At 48.5% G+C, this 19,499-nt stretch overlaps 5 protein-coding genes and 1 non-coding gene across 10 annotated transcripts; 4 read left to right on the forward strand and 2 right to left on the reverse strand.

Annotated features, from left to right (window-relative positions):
- The first annotated feature begins 137 nt into the window (after positions 1-137).
- Positions 138-10,354, forward strand: LOC117581199 (proline dehydrogenase 1, mitochondrial). 5 transcript variants are annotated; one of them, XM_034268168.1, is made up of 11 exons: positions 138-341; positions 2,422-3,186; positions 6,015-6,136; positions 7,074-7,160; positions 7,223-7,404; positions 8,138-8,173; positions 8,413-8,477; positions 8,538-8,891; positions 8,986-9,339; positions 9,400-9,577; positions 9,640-9,845. In XM_034268168.1, exons 2-11 carry the CDS (start codon positions 2,626-2,628, stop codon positions 9,843-9,845), a joined length of 2,145 nt encoding a protein of 714 aa, XP_034124059.1. In that variant the 5' UTR covers positions 138-341; positions 2,422-2,625. The 5 variants fall into 5 exon arrangements, with proteins under 5 accessions (XP_034124059.1, XP_034124060.1, XP_034124061.1 ...); XM_034268169.1 differs by lacking the exon at positions 138-341 and having other exon boundaries at positions 9,640-10,354; XM_034268170.1 differs by lacking the exons at positions 138-341; positions 6,015-6,136 and adding an exon at positions 6,513-6,634 and having other exon boundaries at positions 9,640-10,354.
- A 721-nt stretch (positions 10,355-11,075) lies between these two features.
- On the reverse strand, positions 11,076-13,386 carry LOC117581203 (probable ATP-dependent RNA helicase DDX56). The gene is made up of 4 exons (XM_034268176.1): positions 13,255-13,386; positions 12,443-13,194; positions 11,803-12,231; positions 11,076-11,742 (listed from the first exon to the last, which is right to left on the reverse strand). Exons 1-4 carry the CDS (start codon positions 13,315-13,317, stop codon positions 11,307-11,309), a joined length of 1,680 nt encoding a protein of 559 aa, XP_034124067.1. The 5' UTR covers positions 13,318-13,386; the 3' UTR covers positions 11,076-11,306.
- Positions 12,308-12,400, reverse strand: LOC117581670. Its single transcript, XR_004573669.1, has one exon. It is a non-coding gene; the product is annotated as a small nucleolar RNA Z30a (small nucleolar RNA).
- A 199-nt stretch (positions 13,387-13,585) lies between the features above and the next one.
- LOC117581205 lies at positions 13,586-14,740 on the forward strand. Its single transcript, XM_034268178.1, has one exon. The coding sequence runs from the start codon at positions 13,746-13,748 to the stop codon at positions 14,610-14,612; it is 867 nt and encodes a 288-aa protein (XP_034124069.1). The 5' UTR covers positions 13,586-13,745; the 3' UTR covers positions 14,613-14,740.
- Positions 14,741-15,033: 293 nt separating this feature from the next.
- On the forward strand, positions 15,034-15,747 carry LOC117581206 (mpv17-like protein). The gene has a single exon (XM_034268179.1). The coding sequence runs from the start codon at positions 15,212-15,214 to the stop codon at positions 15,713-15,715; it is 504 nt and encodes a 167-aa protein (XP_034124070.1). The 5' UTR covers positions 15,034-15,211; the 3' UTR covers positions 15,716-15,747.
- A 63-nt stretch (positions 15,748-15,810) lies between these two features.
- Positions 15,811-17,828, forward strand: LOC117581202 (protein misato). Its single transcript, XM_034268174.1, has 3 exons — positions 15,811-15,969; positions 16,026-16,755; positions 16,825-17,828. Exons 1-3 carry the CDS (start codon positions 15,889-15,891, stop codon positions 17,736-17,738), a joined length of 1,725 nt encoding a protein of 574 aa, XP_034124065.1. The 5' UTR covers positions 15,811-15,888; the 3' UTR covers positions 17,739-17,828.
- The last annotated feature ends 1,671 nt before the right edge of the window (positions 17,829-19,499 follow it).

Below are 19,499 nucleotides of genomic sequence, written 5' to 3' on the forward strand. Positions count from 1 at the left end.
ATCCCCTCCCAACGCCTGAAAACCGAACCAACCCAATCCACCCCAAATACCAAAACCATACACCGTTTTGACCATTCTGGCAAGCTTTGGACGAGCTTTCGCCACCAGTTTCGCTTGAAAACGTTGGCCTTAATTTAGTTTGTTCGCGCATTCAGACCCTTACAGTTGTTCATCTATCTCTCTTTCGCTCTCTCCATCCGATTCTCGATTCCCGTACGAACGTGTGTGTGCAACAAGACCCATAAAGAGCAGGCAGGAAAGACACGAGCCGAGCGGCAGCCCCAACAATATTCGTAAAAACTACAAATTGCCAAAAAGAAGTGTGGCTGTATTCAATTGAGGTACGGTACGGTTCGAAACAGAACGCTACGGATTCCCTGTCATCGGCATCGCCGCGCACTGTCTGTCCGGCTAGAAATCACGAAACTCTCAGAATTACATTCAAAAACATAACTTTTGGGCCCACACCGCGACTGAGAGCGATATAAATTATTTTCTGTGTATTTGCCAATGAGAAGTTGTCGGAAAAGTGCCATTTGTGGACGGGAAAGATAATTGAAAAGCGCTGAAAAAAGAAATAAGAAAAAGGTAAAGAACGCACACGCACACAGATACACATAGGTAAATGTGAAAAATGTACCAAAAAAGAGGAAGCATTGCCAAGTGGTATTGGTGCGGTGGGCCAGTGGGCAGTGGGCTGGGGGGTGTGTAGCGAAACGGGCGTAGTTGTGTATGCGAGTGTCATAAAAGGATCTCTATATTATAGCGAGAGAGTACTGTTATATAATAAAAGCAGTCACTGCCTCTTGGCCGCACGCTGTACTGTTCTCTCTCGCTCCACCATCCCATCCCACCTTCCGAAAGAGACTTGAGCTAGCAACAGCAAACGATTTTGATGAATTTGCAACTTAATTTGTGTATCGCGCGCGGGGGGTTTCGTCTACTGCTTCTGCTTTTGCCTCTGCCTGCCATCACATCTCGCGCGCTGTCTGCGCCCCACACTCCACCTGGTCTCGAGTGTGTCACTCTGTCTGATGAGTGCCGCCGCTGCCGGGAGGGAAGAGAGACAATAATAATAAATCGTAATGAAATTTTTGCAATGAAACCCGACAAGTTTTGGTTTGATTGCTCTGCCGCAGAGACGACTAGGAGGCGGGGCAGACACAACTACAGCTAATGGCAGCATCGACAGAATTAAAGGGAGCAGCGGCAAACAGCAAACAGAAGACAAAGACAGCAGATAAATGAGTGAAAGCAGTGACAGCTGCGTGAGAAAAGAAGGCAAAGAAAGCAGTTGCAGCAATGATAGGATGGGGTGGTGGGGCAGTGAAGCAACAGCGTCTAGCGTGCATTTAGCATGCCGCTAATTAATTAAGAGTCAAGAGGAAGAGACAAGAATAGAGGAGAGCCCAGAATGTGAAGGGGCACAGTCACAGTCACAGTCCAGGGTCTTACTGGGGAGTAGTTCGGGTACTTTCCATCCATTGCGCTCATACTCTCGTCTTTGCCAGCTTCGGCCCCCCGCCCACACCACTTAATTAACACCATTTAGTGGGTATTCCATGTTTGCGGCGCATTTCAATTAAATCTAAGCATTCATTAGTGTGAGGAACAGAAGCCCGCAGAGAGGAAGGTTTCAATCGGAATACAAAAATCAGAGCCAAAGGCTACACAAATCCACACTCAACAGCCGCCTATCGCTAGGGGGCTCGCGCTGCTGTGACGTCACAGCGCCATATTTCTAAAAGGGGCAAAGGGATGAGATACGGAAACAGGGTCACAACTGAACTGTTATGTAAAAAGCAGAACGCGAACCGACCAGGATTTTCGTGCTTCGTGTCGGTCGCCGTCGCTCTGGCTGTCGCTCGTGTCTGGCGGGGACGAAGAACGGCTCTGCCAATTCGTCGTCACTCGGGCACTGCGCTGCCGCCGATACCTATGCTTTGGCCTTCGAGGCGTCGTCACAGTTTGTTTCGTGCTTTTGCGACAGCAAAACGTTTCGGCGTGCAAAGCGCAATAACACATAACACAGGGGCAAAAAGTAATAGTCGAAAATCATAAAAAAAAACGCACAGAAGCGAAGAAATTGAAATAATGTTTTTTTAATTTAACATTCTTTGAGGTGTTCCATTGTGTCTGTGTGTGTGTGTGTACTTGCGTGTTCGGATGTGTGTTCGTGTGTGTGTGTTCCTCTCACGCCTTGCTCTCTTTAGATCTCTATGGGAGCCGTTTGCAATTGTTGTATAACAGAAGCAGGCAGCCAGCCGTTGGAAGAGAGAGAGAGAGAGAGAGAGCCATGTGCCAGAGAGGGAGAGCAAAATCAAAATCAAAAGCTCTCGTGGTATACCCAGAAGAATGGGAAAAGCAAATGCAAAATCAGCTGTGCGTCTCCAATTATGTTTTTTTTTTTATTTGTTACAGCAGCATCAGCAGCAGCAAAAAAAATCAAGAAGCAGTGCAAGAAGTAAGAAAGTGTACGAAAGGAATCAAAGCGAGTGAAGTAGCGACAGGCACACAAGGAATACAAGAAAAGAAGCAGCAAGACGCAGCAACAGCAGCAGCAGCAGCAGAAGAGCGACTGACCCATCGAATTCCCTTTCCTCTCCCGAAGCACTTGCCCTTGTAATGGCTCTACTTCGGTCGCTGAGGACCCAACGTACCACAACATACTTGATCTACAGCCGCACCAGCGTCAACGTCAGCTCGAGCAGCTCAGCCGCCGTTGCTGCCATCAGACGCAGCCTACATACCACAACCGCCCTTGAAGTCGACGTCCAGGCGAACAGCCAGAGCAGCTCCAACCAAGAGCTCCAGCATGGGCAGGCAGCAAGCATATTGCGACGCCGTCAGCAGCACTTATTGAGTCGCCTGATTGGCACACCCGTGGGCGTTGGAGTCGGTGGAGGATCGCGGCAACACGCTCGCTATGTTCACTCCGGTCAGAACGGGCGCCAGTCCCATCAGCTGGTGCAGCCCGAGGTCATCGACGAGACGATGCGCGAAAAGCGACAGCTGGGAAAGTCGGCGTCGCCCAAGCCGACCGGGACGCCGCAGCGCGACCCGCTCGACGTAAGCTTCAACGATCCGATTGCTGCCTTCAAGAGCAAGACCACGTGGGAGCTGGTGCGCGCCTATATGGTGTACATGATCTGCTCCAGCGAGAAACTAGTCGAGCATAATATGACGGTAAGTGGCGGCGCTTCTCCAATAAGCTTCTCTTTCCCCCAGTGTTCGTGTCTCGTCTCTCTCTCTCGCATTGCCTAGCTGCTCCCTGCTTCTCTCTCGCTTCTTTGCAGCGGTTGAGCGGCAGGAGCTGCGGCCATCGACGCTTCTTCCGTTTTGTGCTCTCTTAGATGTGTCACCTGTGATCTCTGTATGTGTAAATGTGTGTTCTTCCTCAGCGCTCTCTTTAGAGCTTTGACAGACAGAGCTAAGCTGATCTCTCTCTCGTTATATTTTCTGCAGGCGAAAGCTTTTCTCTTGCACTTACTGCTTCTTCCCATTTGACCTGCTCAACCCCATCCCCAGCTGCTCATTTCTTATGCAGAATATAATTCGTGTGTGCGCCAGCTGTTGGCTTCTCTTCCGTTTCCTTTGTGAACTTTTTGTTTAGTGTGAATTCTTGGCTAATTGCTTGACTACGTGATGTTGTTGTCGTTGCTGTTATTTTTGTTGCTGCTGCAGGTGCAGGCACTGCACTCGTCCGCGAATTGCTGAGTGAATGGCTTGAATGACTGACTGATTGAGTAAGCGCTCACTACGATGTGCAATGTGCAATGTGAGTGCATGCGAGGGTGTGTGTTTGTGCCAAAGAAAAGGAAAACTTTTTGCATTGCAAATTGCAGTGAGACGACGTAGTGTGACCTTGCCAGTCAGCAGTGAGGCAGGCAGCAGATACACACACACACACATGCTTATCTCTAGACAAGTATACGGCATATGCAGCCAGAGTCAGGCCCCCAAAAGAGGGCCAATCAGAACGCAGGCAGCAACAACAGAAACAACAACCATCAACGATACTCGAAGCATTAGATACCCTCGCATTTACATGTACAGCTATCAGCAATGAAACTAAAGGCAGGCGGTCTTGGGTGTGCATCATCTTCGAAGTCATGGAGCGAGTCCAATGGCAGCCTTTGTATACTTTCCACAGCAATGTTACAGCCGTAAATAGTAAAGTTTGCTTCAAAATTACTTCAAATATTTATTTGCTTCAGCTTTCAGTCTTTAGTTTCTGTGGCAAATGAAGTTCTGTTCATGTCATTCCTTTTGTGCAGTTTCAAGCCAAAAGTTTTCTTCTCTGCGTTGCCATCTCTTGCACACTTTTTCCAGGGCATCATCATAGTTGCTACCTCCCCATCTCCATCCACCCTTCTGCCTTTGCGGCTGATTTTAATTACATTTTCAGCACATACACACACACACACACCCACCCGCACCCGGTTCGCTTATCCACTTGATTGTTTATTGATTATTCCAACAATGTTTGATCCATTTCCATATTGGAAATGTAATATGTACACACATATAATGCTGCTCCCTGAGACGCATAACATGTGGGCATTAGTCAGCACTGTCCCCCCTCCCCACACCCTCTTGCTAGAGAGAAAGGCTTGTCCCGTTATTGCAATTGCTTTTGCTTTTGTGCTATTTAAAGTTTTGCTTTTGGCTACGGCGACGCTGACGCTGACGCTGACGGCAACGGGTCTCGTGATGTGTCGGAAGGGGTAATCGGGGGGGGGGGGGGGGGGCGGTGTGGACCTGCTGGCCGGAACCTAAAGCCAACACCTGTCCTCGGTCCACCTACTCATTCGCGCTCTCTTCTGCGCGCTCTCTTTGTTCTATACCCGCCGTTCGTTCTCTCCTTGATTACTTTTTTCGAAATTGTTTGCAAAAATAAAAAGTAAAGCACAAAAAGTGCCACCAAAAACCCAAAAACAAAAATCAAATGCGAAACGAGAATTGTTTTTTATGTAACCAGTTTTGGTCAATAATTACTTTGAGAACCGGTTCCTCCCAGACATTGGCATTGTGCTTGTACTCCCGACGCCGCCCCCTCAAGCACCTGCTGTTGTAACCCGTCTGTGGCCCGACGGATCCCGCATCAGACACGTGCCCAGGAGAATCATTCAACAAAATCTGTCAAGGAGGAAGGTCAATGATCTTGCTCTCTGTATGCCACTCTCTCTCTCTCTCTCTCTCTCTCTCTCTGTCGTTCATCGACCCTTTCGTATATTTATTTACAGATCTTAAAGAATTGTTTACCTTGAAAAGGGAGATTTAGTTGCACAGCCTTGAGCTTGCCTTCTCCTGGAAACGCATAGAAATTCCATTGGCTTCCCATTGTTCGTTCTGCGTTGTCGCGCTGCTTGATTTATTTTCGTTCGACTTTTGTTCTGCTTGATGGATTTACTTTGCTTTGGCATAGATCATCTTTCGCTCGGCCCGTTATGGACATACCAAAGATACACACATCTTTAGCTTTCCTTCCTATTTTCCTAGACTTTTTCTTTGTCCCACTGTGTTCGCATTGTGTAGGCGTGTCCCCCGCATAATTGTCGCTTTTTCGCTTGGACTTTGGCAAACGCTTTACCCGGCCTTGACTCGTTCACGCTGTTCCTTGGCCTGTTGGCCAAATTCCAAATGTTTTATGTCTCATCCAGTGACGAACGAACGAACGGGGGAATGCAATGGGAAATGGGACTGTGAATGGGCATTGGAACCCATTCACCGTTCACCGTTCACCGTTCACCGTTTCTCTTAAATTTACAGCTGCTGTAGTAGTCTCCTCCCCTGAGTCCGCTCTCTTTCTCTCTCTCTTAGTTTTCTGCTCACACAGTTTTTAGTTTTTTCTTCAAAATTGCACACATAAAACAGTAATCATAAAAACCAATACAAATATTTCTAATTTAAATTCCCAAATATACCAAAAAAAAACACACACACACAATAAATATTGGAAAATTATTAAAACACAACGGAAAAAACAAAATGTTCAAACGAAAATTTCGCAGCTTATGAAATGGTCGAAGCAGATGTTGGGGAAACGGTTATTCACAATGTTGATGAAGGCGACGTTCTATGGCCACTTTGTTGCTGGCGAGGATCAAATCAAGATAATACCCACACTGGAAAGGTAATTGCCCATTACGATAAACCCACTCACTTACCGCTTTCTTTTCTCTCTTTCTTCCTACTTTTTCTTCTTTTTTTTTTCTATTTTTTTTTTGTTTTTTTTTTGTGTGTTTTGTTGCCCTTGGGTTCCCGTTGTTCCCGCTGTTGCGTTTTCCGTTACCGTTGCGGGTTCTATTTATTTATGAATTTTGAATCGGAAATATTGCGGTTGTGCCCCACCAACACCCCAACCACCACAACCAACCAAAACCACAACCACAACCACAACCGCTACGCTTTGTATGTAACCGGAATCCACACATCCAAAAAAAAATAAATCGAATCGAAAATCGAATATTCAACGAAACCATCGCATCCCGCCTGCATCGAATGTATAGCTCCTGAAATTGGCACGCAACCTGCTGGGCCAGAGACTGTTTGTGCTGCTCATGAAGTCCAGCTTCTACGGACACTTTGTGGCCGGGGAGAACAGGCACACGATTGTGCCCACCCTGGAGAGGTTGGGCAATACCTACAATACCTACCAAAAAAAAAAAAAAAAAAAAACAAAACAAAATACATTTTTTTGTCGCTACTAACGAGCTAAAATCATCCTGCACTGAGCGGGCATCCATTTGTGTGGCATGTAGCAAGCATGAAGATTTTTTCTCGAACTCCTAAATCTGATTACCCTCTCCCGACCCCGACCCCGCCCCGCCCTCCAATCGAATGCTGCAACTACCTGCTACTACTACTACTATCTATCGCCTAAAATGAAACAAAATTTGAAACCCACTACCACCAGCTACCACCCACTCCCTCCTAAACTCTAAACTCTAAAAACGAAATTCTTTTTGATGTACCTAATCTCCTATGTGTGTCTATGTTGAAGTAATAATCGTGATCAAAACCACCTGACGAGTGTCCTTTATCTTCCCCTTTGACCTCCTGAAATGCAGGCTCCGTTCATTTGGCGTCAAGCCCATTCTTGATTATTCCGTCGAAGAGGACATCACCCAGGAGGAGGCGGAGAAACGCGAAGTCGAGTAAGTACAGTCACAGTCACCCACGCAATCGTTTCCCTCTCCAACTCACACTTTGATCTCAGATCTTCCGTTTCGAGCGCTGGCGATAACAAGGAGGAGGGCGCCATGCCTCAGTATCATGTGGACAAATCTTTTGCCGATCGTCGCTACAAGGTGAGCAGCGCCCGCACCTACTTCTATCTGAATGAGGCCACCTGCGAGCGCAACATGGAGACGTTCATCAAGTGCTTGGAGGCTGTTTCGGGTGAGTAACGAACCCTTTCACCAGCGCTTGCTGTTCCAATTCTTAGAATGTTCATTGCAAAGTTTTCTCAGCATGCAGTTTATTTGTCTTGACTATTGTTTATTCTGCACCCAAGCAGTGAGCAAGATTTTGCATGAGGCATCAACAAACTAAAAAAGGGTTCTATTTGGGGCAGTTTTCGCAGACAGCGAGACGACTCTTCTCAGAGTCCGAAAAGAAATCCAAACGGCAAACTCTTTGATGGCGAGTCGCTCCCGACAACACCAGCAAGAAATAAACAAACAGAATCGGAATAAGAGAATCGAATAAACATTGATATGAAACTCGATCTTGATGCAAAATCTTGTCATTTGATCATCTAGTAATGGATTCAGTTCGTAGAAATGTTTTTGGTTTGCGGCAAACTCTTTTCAACTCCTTTTCACATGAATTTGAAATAATAATAACAAATACAAATCCAAATCCAAATCCTCACACATTTCCTGCTCTTTCAGCATGAGAAGCGTTTTCCCCTATGCCAGTGTCTCTCTCTCTCTCTCTCTTACATCTATCTGAGTATAAAGTAATTTGATCGCATAAAATAATTGAAGTTTTCTTTCGCCTTCACCCTCCACTCTTCCTCGCAAATGGTATATGGCTACAATAAAACGAAAACAAAACCCCCAAAAATCGAATCCATCTGTCAAAAAAACTGTCAAAACTCCCATTGAAAAAATATAACCCTAACAATAAGACGATGATGCCAAGGTGCCCCGTGCCAGCGCCGCGGGTAAGGCAAACAGAAAACAAACCCACCAATAGAGTTGAAAAAGTTATGCTTTTTGGCATCATTTGTGTGCATTTTGTGTAGTTAGTTGTTCGTAGATTTATCCAATTGTTTGTAGCGCTTTGAACTAAACTAGAAACTGCTTGCCCACTGGGCTTTAACTGCTTGCCAATGTAACTGCTTCACTCTCGTTTTCCGTTGTTTCCCTTTCAACAACTCAACACACGGAAATTCAACAACAGGCGCTACATTCGGCACTGGCATCACGGCCATCAAGCTCACCGCCCTCGGCCGTCCACAATTGCTGGTAAGTGGCAGCGCAAATATACGAGAAAAAGTCTACTAATCCCATTCCCATTCCCATTAGCTGCAATTGTCTGAGGTGATTATGCGCACACGCCAGTACATGGAGGATCTGATGGGTGGGCAGGGTAATGTGCTGACCCATCACAAGACGATCAAAGATCTCGAGAAGTATTATGCCACGCTGGGCGACAACAAGAATGTGCAGGATTTCCTTAAGAATGTCACCTCGGACAAGGAGGGCATTCTGCATCTGTTCCCCTGGTCGGGAATTGTCGACGAGGACTCGCAGCTGAGCGACACGTTCCGTGTGCCCGATCCACAGACCGGCCAAATGCGCCGACTGATCTCACAGATACCGCCCAAAGAGGAGGAAATGTTTAGGAATATGATTCGTCGTCTAAACACGATTGTAAAGGTAAGCGACAGACAGCGAAAGAGAGAGAGAGAGAGCGTGGACTGGACTCTGCTGGAAACTAATTACTTTGCGTGTTGTTCCCTCCCCCCACCAGACTGCTGCCGAGCTGGATGTGCGCATTATGATCGATGCGGAGCAGACCTACTTCCAGCCGGCCATTTCGCGCATCACACTGGAAATGATGCGCAAGTACAACAAGGACAAGGCCATCGTTTTCAACACGTATCAGTGCTATTTGCGTGAATCGTTCCGCGAGGTTGGCACCGATCTGGAGCAGGCCAAGCGCCAGAACTTCTACTTTGGCGCCAAGCTGGTGCGCGGCGCGTACATGGAACAGGAGCGTGCACGTGCCCAGGCTCTGGGCTATCCGGATCCCGTCAATCCCACATACGAGGCCACCACAGACATGTACCACAAGACGCTGTCCGAGTGCCTGCGACGCATCAAGGTGGGTTCAACGTTGTCCCCATTCTGTTGTTGCAATCTCTAGAAATGTTTGCTTTTGCAGCTGATGAAGGATTGCGGCGATGATGCCAGGAAGATTGGCATTATGGTGGCATCCCACAACGAGGACACCGTGCGCTTTGCCATCGAACAGATGAACCAAATCGGCATCTCGCCCGAGGACAAAGTGATTTGCTTTGGCCAATTGCTGGGCATGTGCGACTACATTACCTTCCCACTGGGTGAGTTCGGGCCTTTGCCAAATCGTTTTCTCAGCGCTAAACGTTTCCGTTTCGTATCACAGGACAGGCTGGCTACTCCGCCTACAAGTACATCCCGTATGGACCCGTTGAGGAGGTGCTGCCATACTTGTCGCGTCGCGCACAGGAGAACAAGGGTGTGCTCAAGAAGATCAAGAAGGAGAAGCGATTGCTGATGGCTGAAATTCGGCGTCGCCTGCTGCGCGGTCAGCTCTTCTACAAGCCCAAAGGCAACTACGTACCCATCTAAGCCTGGATGGACGCGCACTGTACAGACACACACGGACAGGCACAACGTACAGAAATGGGTTGCGGTGACAGCGACACCACCACCACCACCACAACCATCACCACCACCACCAAGCGATGCTGTTGATGATTATATGTCGCCCAGGGAATTGTGCTCGCTTCAGGCTTTTTTTTATTATGTTTGTTATCCATTCTAAATGTTTACGAGATCTGCGTCCACTCCTCCTTCTACCCTACACACTCTACCCACAAAAAAAACAGCTGCTGAACGCGGAGCAGGAGAGACAGCGCAGGGAGGATGAGAGGGGAAATGTTTTTCTAATGGAAATATGTATGATATTTTGATGTCTTGTTGCAACCAATAAATTAAAAAAGAGTTCTGTATGTGTGTTACAAAAACAAAACTAAAACTAAAACTAAAACCCAAAAACCCCCCCATAGAAACGAACGAAGAACAGATTTTCGACGAAGAAAGATGAAGAGAGAGCGAACATTTTTTAGCATCGTAATTTAACACATACAAAAAGAGAAAACACTACAGTATATAAAGATATATACAATTATATAACAAAAACATAATGAGAGCAAAACGTTTATAGAAATATGTAACGAAATATGTATACATAGAGCATATTATGTACATGCATGTGTATGGCTGCATTTTAGTGCAAACTTTTTGTTGCCTCTTTTCTGTTCAACTTTCACTTGCAATTTGATTTAGTTCCACCCTAATACTACGATCTCCCCCCCACAAACGATAGAGTTAGAGATCAAGAGTACAGTCATCCACTCCAGAATAGTCAACAGAATGTACTGCCGTGGGCTGCAGCGAGTGAGAGAGAGAGAGGGAACCAGGGATAACCGCGCATACCTAAACCTAGCACCTCCTATTATTATTATGATTATGATTATGTTTATGGCTAAATTATCATTTTATGAATATATTTTTAGCGTGTAGCAAAAGCGATACTATAAAAGTCATTAATACGATAGTGGGAAACAAACCCGAACCCGATTTGTTTCAGGGAGTTGATAATTCCTTGGGCCATGGCACCAGGTTAACCAGGAGCGAACAGCCAGCCGAGCGTTTGTTTGATTTGTCTTTAGTAATATTCTCATGATTGCTATTATTATTATTGTATTTGCATAAACGCTATAAATAAATAATTGTATGAATGTTAACTATTTCAATGACAATAATAAAATGTTAAAAACGACCAACTTCCCCATGCTCATTTGGCGTCAGTTGATTGGGCAATCAGGGGAGATTCCAACTCCCAATGAACACATTTATTTGCACGCATTTGAAAGGGATACGGGCTGGCCCTCTCTTTCGTTTTTGTTGTCTTTCTGCTCAATGAAACAAGTACAAAGCTTCTGAATTTAAGTCATACACTCTATGAAAGACTTTCTTTCGATTTACAAACTAAATTAACTAGAGCGTGGCAGTTCCCACTCGCAACTAAAAGTTGTTCTTCTTTTTTTGCCTTGTGCTGGAGCGGCGACCGCCGAACTCGACCATCAAAGGATCATTGGTCTTGCGGTCAAAGGCTGCCTTGGCGCCGGTCGTCGCACGTGGCCGCTTGGCATCCGCGGAGGATTCGCTCGAGACTGTGGTGGAGCGAACGACACGCTTCAGCACCTTGGGCACCATGTACTCGGGCATGTCGGACAAATGGCTGGGCGTTTTCAGTATGCGCAGTGGCTTGTCGTGCCGCAGGGCATTCAGATCTCGTTGATGATCCTCGAAGTAGCCCTTCAGCTTGACACTGTTGAGCACCTCGGTTTTGATTTCGCGCAGGCGAGTCTCCTGCACGGCAACCCGCGAGGCGGCACGCCAGGCATCGTACGTACGATAGCGAAAGGACTCCAGTTCGTCCATTTTGAATTGGTAATTTCTGCGCAAAAGAAAATCATTTAAATGCTGCTTACAGTTGGGAGACTCTCGCGCGACTTACTTGATGATTGTGTCGCCCTTCTTGGCACTGAACGTCACACGGAGTTTCTTCTCGACGGCGTCGTTGACGCTCGACTCCTTGATGCTGACCAGCGACAACACAGAGCCCTTGTTGTTGCCTCTGGCCGTGCGTCCGGCACGATGAATGTACGAGGTGACATCCAGCGGAAAGTCAAAGTTGATGACATTATTCACCGACTGGAAGTCGATGCCACGCGAGGCGCTCGACTCGAAATCCCCGCGCGATGATTTGCGCTTGTCCTGGTCGTTTGCATTGTCGGGACGCTCGAGGTAGTGCTGATCGGAGGCAATGATGATGTCGTAGGTGCCCTTGTTGAACTGGCTAATCATGTTGATGCGAATCGAGGCCGGCAGCTGTGGATTGAGCACGCACGCCCTAATCCCGAATTGCTCCAAGAACAAGCGAATTCTGCAAGCGAAATGTAAGTGGGAAAGTTTTAATGGAAGTTCTTGCAGAGTGGGGGCTTGGTTGAGGGACTGCCTGATCCATCAGCGAGAAGATTAGTTACTGGTCATGCGTGTGCCAACTGTTGCCAGATGCGCACTCCCCTTTCACTTTGTGTTTGACATCATGTGGGACTCAGGACAGCAAGAGCAAGGGTCACGCTTTGTGCACTTACTTGTAGCTGCGATCGATGGTGTTGACGAATATAATGGACTTGCCGCGCACAAGTTGCAGCTTAAGCAGAGCATAGAGGATGACCGGCTTCTCGTTCTCTTCGGCCAGGATGCGCTGGTGCGTGAGCTGATCCTGCGACACCACATCGGGCTCCTCCAGCTTGAGCGTGACTGGATTGTGCAGGCACAGACCCTTCATGCGCACCACATCGTCTGAGAGCGTGGCCGAGACGAGCACCGATTGGTATATGGCTGGCAGATGTTTCAGCAATGCCTTGAAGTCCGTTTCGTAGCCGAAGGCAAATATCAGATCTGCCTCATCCACCACCAGAGTCTCGACTTTCTTCAGGTCCAACACACCGTCGACCTTGGCGTGATTCAGAAGCTTGGCTGGAGTGGCCACAACAATGTCGGGACGCTCGGCCAGGGCATGGCGTTCGGTCGCAGTGTTACTGGTTGTGCCCGAAATGTCCGCAACGCGCACAACCTTGTGGCAGAGTTCGGCCAGCTGCTCGATGACGGCGCGCGACTGCCGGCACAGCTCTTTGGTTGGGGCCAGCACCACGGCGCTCACACATTGCTCGGTGGCAGTGAGCTTGGAGTTGAGAATTTTCTGTATCAGCGGCAGGGCATATGTAGCCGTCTTGCCGGAGCCCGTGCGGGCGCGCACGACAACATCCTTGCCCTCAAGCAGCAGCGGAATAGCCGTGCCCTGAATCAGCGTGGGCTGCTCCCATCCCAGCTTGGACACTGCCTGCAAGACGAAAGGAAAATTGAGTAACCGCGGAATAAGTGCCAGTTGCTTGGCTACTACCTTAAGGATGCGATGGTCCAGCTCGAGTTCATGGAACTGTGGTATTTTTTCTGGACCGCTCATTGTTGTAAATTTTTAAAATGCGCAGCGAACAACGCACATGCTTATGTCCAAAAGTAGTGTTACCCTAAAATACCACCAAATCAATGAAATATACCATTATATGCCCCAAATATACCTTCATCTGTACGGTATATTTATACAATATACCAAAAAAAATATTGGGAGGATGCGTACCCACGCCACTTATCGATATGCGATTGAATATAAAAATAAAAATTAAAGATACGATTTGATAATAAGCTTTAATCGCAGGAGTTGCACAAATAGATTCGTTTAAAATACTGAAGCCACGGGTTTCCCTTTTCAACACTTGCGGCAGCTGTTATTTGCACGCTCTGCAACACTAGTCCAAACAAGCACGTGCATGCAGCTAGGCGACAGGCCTCTGTTTTTAATTATTTATTGAATCGTGTATATTGTTAATTCTAATGGAGAAAGAAGACAGAAAGAGTGCACGTAAAAAGGCCAAACAGGCAATCAAGAACTATTTAGAAGACAACGACTGCGAAGCTCTTAAGCCGAGCGGCAACAGCTGTTGCGGTTCGGGCCTTCAAGAGTTCGATGCCCAAACGCACGACGCCTGGATATTGACATGCCCCAAGAGTCTGGATAGCAGTTTGTTGGAGGGCAAGCGCATCAAGTTGCCCGGACGTCGCTATGTGGGCCATCTCAAGGTGCGGGGCAGCGAATGTGCGACAGCGTCTCCTGAAACCATTGCCTACACGAATGTCAAGGGCAAAAACAAGGTTCGCAACATTCCCATCAGTGGCATTGTGGTTGTCAGCAAGCGTCTGAATTTGGCGAAGCCCAGTGCCACCCAGGCGGCCACACCTTTCCCGGCGACCCCACCACCGCCAAACTTCATGTTGCCTTTGCGGCATCCGTTCTTCGGCCGTGACTTCAAGAGGCACATTGAGTTGCCCAAAGAGATTTCCAAGAAGCTGATGAAGGCGAACAAAAAGAGAATTGCTACAGCAGAATTTGTGCGACGCAATGCAAACTTTTACAGGGTTCGCAAGCAGATTTTGGGCTCGACGCAGACGCTGGAGGAGAAGGAGTACGAGGTGCGTCAATCGGTGCTGACCGGCGTTAGGCCAGACTTTATGAATGAAAGTGCGCCGAAGTACGACCTCGGGGACCTCACCAGCGACGACAAAGAAGAGCGTATAAAAAAGAAGCAAGTCTCGTCCGTGAAGAAACCGAAAAAGCGCAAAGCCAATAAAGAGGTAGCAGCGATACCGGACAGCGCAGATGGTGCCTCACGAAAGAAGCGAAAGAAGCTGGTTACCGAATGAGTAATATAAGTAATATATTTAAGACGAAATCAGCCTAAAACTGAATCGAAACTTTCTTAGACTTCGCATATCGTGTTGTCTCTTTTTGTTTGCCTTTGTTCAGTTTTAATAATACATTTCGACAAGTCCTTGTGTTTTATTTGATGGCTTTGGGGTCAGGTCTCGGCGCGGCATAGGAAAAGGCTCAGCCGCTCACGTACAGCTGCATTACAGTAATTTGCACCAATACCAATGCATTGCAATGTTCCGTTTTGCGTGCTGTCTTTGCACACAAACGCACCAAACGAAGCCCTGTTGCATGGAATATTCATTTTTCTCGACTTAATTGGATTTTCTTATCCTGAAAGTGCAGGATGACAGTTGAGAGGAAGTAAACTGTAATCAGCGTTGCTTTCGACACATTTCGGGAATGTATTTGGAAATCCTAAAATTTGAAGGGCATTGACAACCCTTTTACGTGTCAAAAATTAACCAAAACAAACTCGGAATGTGTTCGGAATAGGTTACAAAATCACACTCATTCCGCCGTTTTCCCCCACTGCACAGGTGCACGCCGCAAAGAGGAAACACGCAGAGGAAGTAGAAGGAGAAGCAGAAGCATGGCGCTGCGTGCCTACATACGGGAGGGCCTGAACGTGGCCGCAATTATGGGTGCTGGCGATACCATTGCCCAGCTGTTCATTGAGAAGAAGTCGCTGCAGCAGTGGGACATTGGACGAACGGCCCGGTTCAGTGCGCTGGGTCTGGTGTTAGTTGGCCCGGCCCTGCGCAAATGGTACCTGACGCTGGAGAAGCTGGTGAGCAAGGATCAGCCGGCGCTGAGGCGCGGCATCAAGAAGATGGCAATCGATCAGACTGTGTTTGCGCCCACCTTCACGCTGGCCATGTCGTTTGCGGTGCCCTACGTCAACGGCGAGGATACGGACAAGATTAAGAATCGCATTCGCAGCAGCTACTTTTCGATTATGCTCAAAAACTACATGCTTTGGCCGGCGGCACAGTTCGTGAACTTCACGTTCGTCCCACTGCCCTACCAAGTGATTTATGCACAGTTCATTGCTCTCATCTGGAACTGTTACATTTCCCTCATACTCAACGAATAAAATAACTCCAGCAGATACAATTAAATATGAAACAAACAATTCTTTCAATTGCGCGCTCGCTATCGTTACAGCTATCGATAGCACACATCGATAACCGCATCCATCGATAGTGTTTGTTGGAAAGTGCGCGGCTGCTTGCAGTTTCATACAAATTAGTCACTTTAGCCGGCACCATGGATTATACACGTGAGATTTTGACTTTCCAGTTCGGCACCTATGCCAATTATGTGGGTGCACACTTCTGGAACCAGCAGGTGAGTCCGCAAAGGCAGTATTAGTTGCCAATCCAAAGCTGTTTTGCTTCTTGCAGGAGGCACACTTTGTGTACGATGGCGCCAGTAAACAGATGGCCGAGGAGCAGCGGCCGCAAAACGATGTACTGTATAGGGAAGGCCTTAACGACTACGGCCAGACGACCTATACGCCTCGTCTGCTCTCCGTCGATCTGGCCGGCAACTTGGCCCATCTGCCCATGGGCGGCGAGCTCTACGGCAACTTTGTGCAGCGCAACGAGGAGCTGCTGCCCCTCACCACGGGCAGTGATCTGCAGAAGCTCAAGCAGAGTGCGGAGGCGAACAACCTCTCCACCGTCGATCAGTTGGAGGTGCGCGCCCAGCCGCCAGCTCCCATCTCCGAGTACCAGCGGGATTTGCTCCAGGGCGCCATAGCACCCGACAAGAACTACCAACTGGCGGACACAACGCGCAGCTGGGCGGACTATCTGTACGCTAGATATCATCCGCGCACGCTCAACGTGCTGCCGGACTTGATACGCGACAGCGAGGTCCAGGCCTTGGCCACACAAGCGGCTGGCAAGGAGATCTGGGATGGGGAGGCCTTCAACGAGGACTTCTGCAATCGCATTCGCCAGTACGCCGAGGAGTGTGAGGGCCTGCAGGGCTTTCACATGCTCTTCGACATAGATGACGGCTTCAGTGGGCTGGCCAGCAAGTGCATGGAGCACTTGAACGATGAGTACGGACGCGTGAGTTACGTTTTGCCGCTGCACTATCCACGGATTCCTTCGTACAATCAAGCAGGTAAGCGCCAGCTCCACTCTCTGTGGGTGACTCTCCCAAGTGACTTAGCTACGAACTTCTTCCTGTTAGATCCTCGCACGGCGCACAGCATACGCGTGGTGAACAGCGTCATGAGCTACTATCATCTGAGCGAGCAGGCCACGATGTTCACGCCGCTGTCCACGCTGGAGACCATTTGGCGGAACAACACGCTGCAGTCGCGTCGCCTGCCAGGCGTCGCATGGCGCGAGGGCAATCTCTATCAGACTTCGGCTGTGCTCGCCGCCTTCGTGGACACGATGACGCTCAGCTACCGTCTGCCGCAGACGCCACAGTCGCTGGTGCGCTTCTGTGACAGCGTTTGCCCGGTTGGCCGCAAGTTGACAGCAGCTGCCATGGCTCTGCCCTTTGGCTTGCAGCAGGAGCAGGACCTCATCGACTTCCTGGACCAGAGCGGCGACCATTCCCTGTTGACACAGCTAACGCCGGGCTGCGAGGCGGGCAACTCCTACGTGATGCAGTCGCTGATGGCGCGCGGCATTCCCACCAGCCGATTGAAGCGTCCCCAGGAGCAGGCCGGCCCACAGCTGCGCATGGCTGCCTACAGCTGCAACAGCGTCTCCCAGATGCTGCAGCTGTACTACCAGTGCAGCTTCCATGGCAGCGTCACCCATGCTGCCTCCACGCCACTGCCCCTGCGCACCAGGCTGCCATTCCCCTACGAGCTCTTCGAGGCGAACATCGCAACGGACGGCTGCCAGGTGGCCGGCGGTGGGGAGCGCGAGCCGCACAGCCGCGTGGAGTCCGCGCCCGTGCTGGCCGCCCTGCAGAACTCCACCAAACTGGGCGAACATCTCGACAATCTCCATGCCCAGACCCATCGTGTGCAGATCGGCAAGCTGCAGTCCTACTCCCAGTCGGCCGTCGATCGCGAGGAGTACGAAACGGCCCTGGACAAGCTGCTCGAGTTTCGCGACAACTACGCCGATTCCCAGCACCTCTAAAGCGGGAATGTCTCTCTCTCTCTCTCTCATACGATTGTGATAAGCATAGACTAGAACAAAAACACACAATAAAAACTCATTAACATGGAAGCGCATGGGGCGGGGATTCCATTTCTAGGATCCGCAGCAGCCGCAGTGCATTTTGTCTCCGTTCTGCGGCGACCTGTGAATGAAAAATAAGACAAAGGCATTGCCTTTGTTCTCTGCAGTGCTTTGCATTGGCCGGGAATTTACAAAAGTCGTCAAAGAATTCAGCTTTGCATTCCCATTAGCTTGTTGAGACTGTGCAGCATATTGGGCAGGACAATTTCTATTTTTTGTGCTCTCAAGCTTCTTGTAACTAGTTGCCATTTCTATGGGAAAGTTGCTAATTGAATTGTTAGGAATATTTTTGAGTTTATCAACGTTAAACTGTTCTCAGTTGTCCAGCCCTGAACGCACAAGGTTGCAGTCTTGGGTGCTGATACGTGATTCAACAAATTCACCACCAGCGAAGATCGCCACCTTCTTAGTCATTTCACCATGGGCAAGCAGTGCAAGATCAAAAAATTATTTAAATTATCATTTATAATTCTGTTGCGATATTTTCTGTGTGGGGTTGTTGAGGAATGTTATGTAAAGGATGTTTTGCCTGAATTTCCACTGTGCTTATTGCCTCAAACGCCCTTCAATCGGAAATCCATGAACTGCCAAGTATCAGCCAGTCGCATGCGGCAGACCACTCCGCCTTGCTTTTGTTTTGGTTTATTTGTTGTCTCCAGAAGTGAACCCAAAAGGTACCCTTTCCGGGTGCTGCTGCCTAACCCTTTCGGACATTCGGATTGAAAGTTTTTGGCCCCCCGCGCCATCTAATTTATACGGAAATTTATTGCCAATAAAGCGGCAGTAATTGAAATCTCAACGGGAGTAAATCACAATTTTATGGACTGCCGATAAAGGCATAACCGAATAGGTAGGATAGCAGTGGGGAGGGTCGCTGGGGGGGGGGGCGGCAGTTCATAATTTCACATTGGGCCTGGGTCTTTGGTCTCAGGTCAAGTTTCTCGGGTTGCGCCTGCCCCGCATTGTTGTGCAAATTAAATTTCAATTTGATTGGCACACAGGGCTCCTTCCCTCTGGAGCTGCTTAAAGCAGCTGCTGCCACAGCCACCGACCGGCTCGCCACCAGAGAAGGGACCCAAAATGCCGAAATTAAAATTACGCCAACGACTTTAATGGAATATGTGCGTGGAATTTGAAATGCCAAATTCTGGATCGGAGCAAAACAGAAGCAACGCATGCGAAATTCTATTCTCGCTTCTAATTTCATTTCTGGGTTAAGTAATTTGGTTTTCTTTTCCTGCTGCTGTCTACAGTTTGCAGTTTGCAGTCTATCATTGAGAAGTTCTTGGCCGCAAAAGCTACGAGGGGCCAGCACTGGCTGCCCATGGCTTTAGCGGCTAGCAGAGAAAGTTGCCTTGGCTTGAGGAGTGAAAACCCTGCTGCGTGGTGTAATGTGTGAAAATTACAGTTCGAAATGGGTTGGACATTTTTTTGGAGCATTCCAAATGATGCCATAACAATCCATTTCTGCAGTCCGAAGTCCTTGCAACACCGAACCGTCCTATCATTTTCAATTAGCTGCTCCAATTACTCAGTTGGTCAGCTGCTTAAGTGCTTGGCTTGGGCGCCTTCCGAGTTGATTTTTAATTTCATTCCGACTCCGACCCACCCACTGGGTACTTCATCATTTCATGCAATGGATGGGGGGAGTCCTGGCGC

Source organism: Drosophila guanche, unplaced genomic scaffold, assembly GCF_900245975.1.
Source record: "Drosophila guanche unplaced genomic scaffold, DGUA_6, whole genome shotgun sequence".
Lineage (NCBI taxonomy): Eukaryota > Metazoa > Arthropoda > Insecta > Diptera > Drosophilidae > Drosophila > Drosophila guanche.